The following is a 10173-nucleotide window of genomic DNA, read 5'->3' as shown; positions in this document are numbered from 1 at the left end:
CCACCGGCCGTCTACCTTCACGAGTTCTCCTCCCGAAAACCTGCGCGAGGCGGCCACTTGAAGCGCGAGGCGACTTCCCCCCTCTCCCCTGCACTCCACGCAACATGGCTACAATTGTAACCTCCACCAGGTTCACAGACGAGTATCAGCTGTACGAGGAACTCGGAAAGTAAGCGACCGTCACCGCGGCTGCTGCTGCTCTTGTTGCATTCAGCGTGTGTGTGTGTGTGTGTGTGTGTGTGTGTGTGTGTGTGTGTGTGTGTGTGTGTGTGTGTGTGTGCGTGCGCGCACGTTTTTCTCCTCTCCGCTGCTGCCATTGTGCGCGTTTACTTGAGCGTTGACAGGGCAGGAGCGGGGCTGTCAAAATACAGGGAAGGGTAGGAGAAGCGCCTCGGCAACAACAAGCTGCAGGCGGGTTCACGTTAGCGCCACCAGGGCTCGTTTTTAATCCCGGATGGGTATTACCGGCGCGGGGCTCTTCGTAACCCGAAAAGGTGCGAAGCGTGTATATATATATATATAGGACTAACTTGTTTGTCGATGTATCTGCGGTTATAGCACGCATCGAGAACTCGTTTGCACGCAGCCCCGTTGCCCGGTGGCACCCCCCCGCGCTCCCGTCCAATCAATCGGCTGTTTTTTTGTGCATTAACTAAGCAGACTGCAGGGCTACTGTTTATGTGAAGCCCCCCAAAAAGGAAGACATGTGTTTTTGGTGCAAACACGACTGTGGCGCTTGCACATCATTTGCTGTGCGCGCGCCACCACACGTATGTTCAGCGTCCAGGAACACGTGTTGTAATAGTGTATAATACTCTTATCTCTACGTGTGGCTAATAGAGCTGCACCACCTTCCAACACATATGGCGTGAGTAACACATATGGCGTGAGTAACACAGACGGCGTGAGTAACACAGACGGCGTGAGTAGCTGTAAAGGAGGCGTCTGTGCAAAACATTGCAGCCAGGCTGAGAAGACAGGCTCAATGTTAATTCTACCTCTCAGTGGCTTTCATTCTCCTGTACTCACGTTTTTTTCTTCGAAGCTAATGACTGGCTCCTTTCACTGTGACACAACCCCTTCTCCCACCTCTGTCATGCACTAGTAGCCAGGACCTCTTCTCACATCCAGTGCACACAGAATATCAAACTGGTTTAATTATGCATGTGACTTCCTTTCCCCTCTCTTTAGGTGTATGTAATACATGCGTGCCCCTTACTATGTGACAGGTTCACGTACTTTCCCCCCTGCAACACACACACACACACACACACACACACACACACACACACATATGAGCGAGCGGGCTTTGTTCGTTTGAAGTATCCTCACTGATCTGTCATCTATGTCACCTGCTCCAGGGGTGCCTTCTCTATCGTCCGACGATGCGTCAAGAAGTCCACCGGCCAGGAGTATGCCGCTAAAATTATCAACACAAAAAAGCTCTCAGCCAGAGGTAAGCAGGCTCCGGCCGATATCCATTGTGTAGCACGGGATTACAGTCGGGGAGCAGCATGAATTTATGCAAGATGAAAGCTGACAATGGCAGGCTGCTGCCGACGCTGCTCAGTGATGTCAGTTCAGCTGCAGATTTGTTAGTTTGTTTCCTCAAGAGCAATGCGATCCAAGCGCTCTGCCCCCCCATCAGTGGAGATTCCTGAAGAGCTGGAGGCCACTTGGCAGAGCTGGGCTGCCGCCGTCTACGTGGTTCAGTGAGGTTCAGTGGGCTTTGGCAGCTGTCTGCAGCCATTTTTGGTTTGTTATAGTTACCATTGGTCTCTCCCATCAGATTAACCGTAGCCTAAAATACCCTAAACTTTGACTGCAACTCGTAGGATGAGATAAAGAAAGCTCTGATGGCTTATTTGAATAGTTTTGGCCATGGGTTGTGTTGGTAATGATAACACTGTACTTGCGTAGGAGGGGTCATTGCATACCAACTCACCCAGATCTCCCAGTTTCTCTCATGGTTTTTCTTGAAAAATATGCATGTGAAACCTGCTATCAAATTCTTGGGCCCTTACATAATCCTTTAGCTCTACACCAGATACAAAACACATCAAACTGGGCAAGAAACACCAGCGATCAGGTGATAAGACTGAAACAAACCCTCAGGTTAGACTGACTTAAAGTGACTTCCTGTTTCAACTTTGACCCACTGTGTCCCACTTACCATACTTGTGAGTGCAGTTTCCCTTAGCTCTGTGTTAGTGCTATTCTTTTAAAAGGTGCTTAGTGGTGTGACCCAAATGTACTGATAATACACATTTGGCATACATTGGGGTTAACTATTCATGTACAATGAGGGGTTATTACCATTTGAGCTCTCACAGATTTGTTCAAACTCCCCATGTAGCTGATTTGAAAAAACAGGAATATTAATGGAGGGTTATGACAAAAGCACCTGATCAAATGCTGTATAGTCTGTGCTTTATCTGGTGAAATGCAGTATTGCAGTGACCACTGACCAGATAACATTATGAGGCAGTTTTGTGCATTTAACGTCAGCAAACAGCCAGTGCATTTTAGGAATGGTTGATCGGATTATCACAGATTTTTTTTCTGAATGCAGACTGCCATTTAACACGTTGAAATATTACCACCTGTGCTTCAGTATATGTGGCAGATTTATTGTTACTGTCATTAGTCTGCCTGTTGCCCTGCATGTGTGTCATCATGTGCCTGAATCCAAGTCTGTTAAATCTTATGGCGGTCCCATGTGTTCGTGTTTGCACATGAATTCCACTGCGTCTCGTCTTGTCTTGGTTTGTGTGTGAGTGCGTTGCAGATCCTCTGTGCATGTGCAAGTGTCAACAGGTTGCACCAAAAAGGTTGAGGGATGATATGAGGTGCAGAGCAGGGCCAGTTCTGGACTGAGGGGACTGCTCTTTTCCCAGGGGATGCAATGTCTGACCGCTCTGTCTCTCCCACACACTCCCACCCATGTCATTTTGTCTGTGTTTATGTGTTTTCCACCTTCCCCTCCCTCCCTTGTCTGTAAACAAAAGAAAGAACTTAAAAACCTGTGTGCGTGTGTGTGTGTGTGTGTGTGTGGAGGGCTTTGCTGGCAATGGTCCGGAGCTAGTAACCCGGCAACAGCAGGGGTGAAACTCTTCATCCCATAGGCTGTCTGGCAAAGAGACAGTGTGTGTCTCTTGATTGTGGTCACAATTATCACGCAAACGCACATAAACAACTGCTCTTTTCTCACTGCGACCACAGTTGCAAACATTTTCTCTCACCTACTTAACGGTTCTCATGCTTATGCATACAAGGCCCATCTGTGTACAGTTTCACATTGTTAAATACAAAACTGTACTGATGCATAAGCAAACAGAAAAAAACATAGAACTAATGCTAGACAATTACCAGAGGTACACCTTAAAACTGATAGACCAAGATAGATTAAGCTTAGTGTATACCGTACCTTTTAAAGTAGAGTTACACCGACGTTGATATCGGATATTGGTCCAATAATGACTCATACAGCTGGATAGGGTATCGGTGACAGTGGACTGATCTGGCATTGTATTCCATCCATCCATCATCTGAAACCATTCAGGGTTGTGGGAGCTGGATCCCACTGACGTTGAGGGAAGGCAGGGAACATCCTGGACAGGTCACCAGGCTATCGCAGGGCTGTTTGATCCCATTAGTTCAAGAGTAAAAACTCAGACCACTTATATCTATGTATTCATTTATTACATGTTGTGGTTGTTTGACAACTGCTCAGACTCAGTGAATAATCACCTAAACCCTCTGCAAAATGGCAAATTGTTTTTGTTATATGTTGAATACTCACTACTTGGCTGTGTAAATGTTCTTGCAGTCCAAGGACACTCATACTGAAAGCTACTAATACTGTAATACTTTATTTCGTAAGTGACTTTAACACCAGTTTACAGAAGATGATAATGACAATTACTGTTGGCCCGAGGCAGCAGCGATGGCTTGATAAAAATCGTGGGAAGTAGAAGTTAAGAAGGGAAGTGTGCTCATGAGCTTATGTTACTTTTGCATTAGTGGTGGTGGGCTCTCTTGCTTTTGTGCACACTCAGATGAAAAGGGGAGATACGGCGATACAGTCCTTTCCCTGGCGTCTGTGTTGAGCCACGACTTCTGTACAGCTTGTGTAGAGCCATGAATATGGTTTGTACAAAGATTAAGTACCGGGAATCAATGGTTAGATTTTAAGAATCCAATAAAAGGAAGTTCGGAGGCTATTTTCATATCTCTTTTCTGACAGGATGTCCGTTACAGTAGCTCATCTCATTGTGTGAAAACCAAACGTTGCATATCTACATGTAAATTAGCAAGTCAGCGTTTGCTTTTGCCCACTCAGCTTTTGTCTGCAGCTTTCTATTCGTGGAGCTGACTGTCATCCTCTCTTCACATTTACCGTATTCGCTGATGATGTTACAGTAATCTTTTAATAAATATTATAGTGAATAAAACAAAAACATACACATAGGCCAGTCGGAAAATGTAAAAATATCAAGATCGAGACATAGCCTAGAAATATCGAGGTATTATTCAGTAATCAACTAGGTGACACTCGCATATATATAAATAAATATATAAATATAAATAAATAAATAAATCAGTCATCACGATCTCCCAAAGCCCAAAATGAGGTTTTTTTTTCAGAGTAACAATCCAAAACCCAAAGTGCCCATCCAAAGTATTGCTCAATCTGTAATACTGTATTATTACATCATAAATGCCAAAACTCTCTGCTCTCTGCTTCTTAAATGGAAATATTTTCTGCTTTTCTCAGCAGTTAATTGAATATCAGTGAATTTAATTCAGGCACAGTATTGAATGTAGGTCACCCACGTTTTGGCAGCACTCAGAGCCCAATACACAATCACTGTAGTTATGCATATACGTGGTAAATGGAAGAAAAATGTTTTTAGCCATCCATGTTGCGAGTGAAAACGCTAGCTGTTGGCGTGGATTGGTTGAAACAGGGCCATATCTGTAGCGTCAGACGCACATTGAAAACACGCCGTAACACCTTAAGGAAACAATGAGAGCATGATCTATCTTAACCGTGTTTCATGTTATTTTTAGCTCCAATTATATGTGACGTATTGTAGGTGTATTTTTAGTTACGCTGTTATTCGGTAAGGCCTTGTGGTCAGGGAAAGAGAAGGAGGGGAGAGGCTGGCGGCACTCGTCCCACTGTTGAATTATTGAGGTTCGAGGCTGCTCTGCTCTCGCTGAACATGGGCAAGAGCTGAGGAGTCAGTGGACCCTCAGACTCCTCTTCACTGCTTCCTTTCTTTATCTGGTTTTCTTTCATGTGTCTCCCTAAGCCACATTCCCGTCCTTTCCTTTGTGTTTTTCTCTCTTTTGCCACCTCTTACTCATTTCCTCTTCCCTCTCTGCAAGGCTTCCACATCGCAGGCCATGCAGACAGGCGACTGTGTGTATGTGTTTCTTTTTTTCAAGCTTTTGGTTGGCTGCTAGTGCACCCGCTCGAGGCTGATTGGCGGAGGGCGGATAAACGTAGCAGAGCAGCACGGTGAATGTTTCATGGGACCAACTGTGAATATTTGATGAGAGAGAGACAGTCATGTATGGAAAGAGAAAGATGCCGATATGGAAAGAGGGTGAGACGGTCAGGGTTACATGCTCTAAAGCACCGTAACACTCGAGTGGTGTAAGTCATCCCACAGCATGCAGACCTTCCGCTTTTCTTATTAAGGCTTTGAACCTGTGTGTGTGTGTGTGTGTGTGTGTGTGTGTGTGTGTGTGTGTGTGTGTGTGTGTGTGTGTGTGTGTGTGTGTGTGTGTGTGTGTGTGTGTGTGTGTGTGTCCTGAGGTTTAGTGTGTTTTTCCAGGACTCTCCTCCTGTCATATTCATCTTGCCCTCTTTTTCTCTTTTATCTGCTCATCATTATCCCCCTGTCCATAGCATATGGCATCATGTGGGAGCCAATGTGAATAAAAATTTAATTTGCCATATACTTTAGTGCTGGACGAAGAGACGTGATGCTGATTCTTAATTTTGAGAGGATTCATTTGTGACTAGAGGGGGAACCTACAAAGTCAGTTGGACTGCAATGAAACAATATGAAGTTTCAATTAAAATAGTTATAGCTCATAGAAACGCTCAAACAATAGGAAACAAATACAGTTTCCCAAAGCCCAAGTTGACATTAACATTTCTTGTTTTGTCTGACTATCTGTCCAAACCCCCAATATACTCAATGTAATATCATATATGACAAAATAAAACCAGACAATGTTCATATGTGAGTTGCTGGAACCAGTGAATGGGGCTTTTTTCTCCAAAAAAAATACCTGAACTATTAGTTTATTAAAACAAATAGTTCCCAGAGATGCCAATTCCAATTTTTAAAAGCCTGACCTGCTGATGAAATGTTTTGCCAATTCAGATCATCACTATAAAATAGATATTAACAACTGTATTTATTCAAGTTTCTTGCCTAAAAGATTACAATTGAACACTGATTGAACATTGATCATGATAGTGTTTACTACTTACTATTTTGCTAAATGTTTTTCATCAATTCATCGTTTTGTTCTCTAAATGTAGTGTTTTGCTTATTTTTTTGTCATACACAATAATACACTGAATTTATTAATAAAACAAGGTATGAGTACAAGGTAGGAGTACAAGTACATGTGCACTGTATCGGTATCGATGCATCCTTAACCTTTTTTGTTATTGTAATAGAAAAGCTTGCAACCCGACTGCTGTTCTTCAGTTGTACGTTTGGAAAAAGCAATAAAGCTGGGCACGCACATGGGAAAAGCATCCAGCAATAACGCGTGTGTGCGTGTGTGCGTGTGTGCGTGTGTGTGCGTGTGTGCGTGTGTGCGTGTGTGTGTGTGTGTGTGTGCGTGTGTGCGTGTGTGCGTGTGTGTGTGTGTGTGTGTGTGAGAGAGAGAGAAAGAGATCAGATTACGTCATACCAGCAATGCTGACATACACATTAAGTTACCGTTTCTCTTGATTTTACTTTCTTTCTACCTCTACACTCCTCATCTGTGTGCTAAATGTAAAGCTCATGGTAGTATTTTTTTTAAAGTTACAAGATCCCCGTTTGTCTTTGGTGTCCCCTATGGTGATGAGCAGTAATTGCAGGTATGTTTTCTGATTTCTTCTTCTGATACTGACACCCAGTTCGTAATACTAAAAATGCTGTTTTCATCAGTGGGCCATAGGCTCAGGCACCATTGTGTGCGATAAATTGTGACTCACCAGACATGTATTTCGCAGCGCAGATGTGCTGCAGGGAAGTGAAGGAGAATTTGGTTGTACTGTTCGTATATCCAGCATCCACCAGCAAAGGGAACTGCAGTCAATGAGCCGTGGCATGTAAAGCTGCAGAGCCCTGAAGCTCCGCCCCCACTTCTACACAGAGCGCCGTTGTGTCGCGTGTCCACCAAATTCGACAACGCACTCCATGGGACGCCTCGTAGAGAGACGGCCGGACAGAGATTCTTTAGATGGATAAATATGACCAGCTGTGTGTAGAAGTGTGCACACGTGTGTGTGAGGATAATCCATTCCTGATCACACACACTCACTGTCATGCTGTCAATCAAGCAGCCTGTCTCCATGGTAACCGCTAGCTTACGTGCATCCTATTCTTCACACCTGACAGGCAAGATTATATAGACTTGGTCCCCACATTCACCGGGTGTCTTGTACAATGAATGGTAACACCGTGCAGTCCGATTCCTGATGTGAATCTCAAGTCCTTAAGCCTGAGGAAACCCATTCTGAATGCCAGGCTGTCAATAAGACATATTTAAGTTTTCCAGAAAGTGCCTCTGAAAGAAATCCCCTTTTGTTTGCTTTAGTTTTGAGGGTTTTAATCTGACAGCAGTTATTTATGTCACATCGGGTATTCAGTTCACAGAATAACTGCAAGAGGGAAATTTGTGTGGTTTGTAATTTCATCATCGGTGGTGAGAGTAGGTAGGGTGGGGGTGGATGAAAACCATCAGGCCTCTGTCAGTCAGACCCTAATAGGGAGTGTGTGTGTGTGTGTGTGATCAATACAAAGCACTGTTAGCCTGGGCATCTACAGTAAAACAGACAATATCTCTTGTTCTGCTGCATCGATTTTGATCCTTTCTTTTTAAAACTGTCCATCCTGAGTCAGTATTATAGGATAACAGATGGCTCTGTTTACAACAAGTCACTTTGCATATCGGATTACACACACACACACACACACACACCCCTTCACCTTAACATTGGCACCTGCCTGTAAACTCCCAGTCAAGTTAAATCCTTTGAATTATCCCAGTTGAACACTAGCAACAGTTTGTAGGATCCCAATACATTTGTTCAATGGAGTCGTGGTTGTGGCAGCATCGTCTGTTTGGACCGGTTCTCCTGCTGACTGGCACATTACCAACCCAGCTGCACAGGTGTCAGCTTTTAAAGTTACAATCAGATCAGCCTTTCTTAGTCCTCTCACAGTAATCCTATTAAGGGTGTGTTGCCCTCACATTCACAGGTTTTGTGAATTGAAGCACAACCTTCACTTGATCACCAGTAGATTAGAATGACAAAGTGAGCTGCCACAATGACAGGAATGATCCAAACGTTGGAGCATTTTAGATTAGAAAATGGTAACTTGCATCATATTTGTATTAATTGACTAAAAAGATTATGTTAAAAAACACATTTTTTTCAGTATTTTGTCCCATTAGTCCAGGATGACTTAATCTTTTAATCATGTTTGCTCTAATTATTTAAATCACTAGCAAGTGACCATGATATAGATAGTGTATATGTAAGCATAATCCATTTCAGCCTTTCCAGCAATTGTAAAAAAACAAAAAAAACAACACAATCCTCAGAGGAAATTGTGATACCACACACAGCATTGTAAGCATGGCTGTGTCAGGTCGAGCCCATACAACGATCCTGTGTTTCAAGGCTGATCTTTGCATATACAACAAAAGGGACTTGTTCCACGAGCTCCAAAATAAATATCAAAACATCATGGATGCTCGACAGAAATGGTAGAGCAATCAGGTCTATCGAAAAATAATGTCCTTATTTGCTTTTGAAGAGGACTGAATTATGTAGGATGTACAACTCACTGCTCAGCTGTCAGACACGATCTACATCAGCTGTCACTCTTTACACAGAACTACGAGATGCATTCAGTTTGTGTTGTACTGGATGTGTGTGTTCATGTGTTGCTGCATGTCTTACAAAAGGACTGGCAGACACACAATGGAAGCCATTATCCCTTCTCTCAGGCAATAACCAAGAGGTGTGTGTACGTGTGTGTGTGTGTTACTCTGGTCATTGTCCAGGTTGAAGCATGTCTCCCTGGAACAGCTGCCCATCAGTGATTAGTTATCACTAAGCGCGGTTCAAGGCTGCACTCTGACACATCAAGGCTGGGGATCCGTGCAGCGTTATTTATGTGCTGGAATAAAGGAGACACTATTTGCCTCCAGATCTATTCATAGTACTGATTTGGGTGTCATCATTAACATCACATTTTTTATACGTTGCTCCAGCCAATAGCTGCTCAATGAACATGCAGTATTGGAAACGCCGCTGTCTCATGTTGAATTCTCGTGTAATAGCTGGTATTTAAATAAGGCTAGCAGAAATAAATTATGGTGCTGGCAAAAGCTAACAGTCCTCAAAATTGATGGAGCAGAACTAGATATATTATATTTCTTATTGCATTTTTAGTCGATAGAATCAATGAAACTCATTTCCTGTAGATATTTCACTTTAAAATCTTATCGTAAAGAGGAGAGAGAGGATTATACCTTTTGAGCTGCTGTTGTTTGCGTTTCAATGACTGTAGCTCAAATCAAGAATTTGTAAATGAATGTTGAAGAAGAAACAACCAAAATAAAACGGAAGCAGATGGAAAACTGGGCCGATTTTGGCTTAAATATGATGATAGGAGTATAAATTAGAAATAAAAGATGTAAATTAGATTTTCTCTGCAGTTGGGGAAAATATGATGATGATGATGATGATGATGATCATGATGATGATTAATTGCAGCCCCTTCCATCCCTTTATTGTGTACTCCAGCATGTCTTGGTTATCCCATAACAACACTGACATATAAACCATGCTGTAGTAAATAATGTAGTGTGTAGTAAATACTCAGATGGTGACCTTGTTTTTATCATTTCAATATACAA

General features: G+C 43.0%; 1 protein-coding gene across 12 annotated transcripts in view; it reads left to right on the top strand.

The window, feature by feature from the left end:
• Positions 1-10173, top strand: part of camk2g2 (calcium/calmodulin-dependent protein kinase (CaM kinase) II gamma 2) — a 46535-nt gene continuing 36362 nt past the window's right edge. For 10 of the 12 annotated variants that reach the window (XM_084020751.1, XM_084020750.1, XM_084020749.1 and 7 more), the window contains exons 1-2: positions 6-169; positions 1362-1456. In XM_084020751.1, the coding sequence (XP_083876877.1) occupies positions 105-169; positions 1362-1456 (160 nt within the window). In that variant the 5' untranslated portion in view covers positions 6-104. Of the gene's footprint in view, positions 170-1361; positions 1457-10173 lie in introns of all 12 variants that reach the window. The other 2 variants (XM_084020742.1, XM_084020741.1) reach the window with 1 other exon arrangement.

This window comes from Eutrigla gurnardus (assembly GCF_963514095.1).
Source record: "Eutrigla gurnardus genome assembly, chromosome: 11".
In the NCBI taxonomy this organism is placed as follows: domain Eukaryota; kingdom Metazoa; phylum Chordata; class Actinopteri; order Perciformes; family Triglidae; genus Eutrigla; species Eutrigla gurnardus.
The sequence above is the reverse complement of the archived record's forward strand: the minus strand, read 5'-3'. Positions and strand labels throughout refer to the sequence as shown.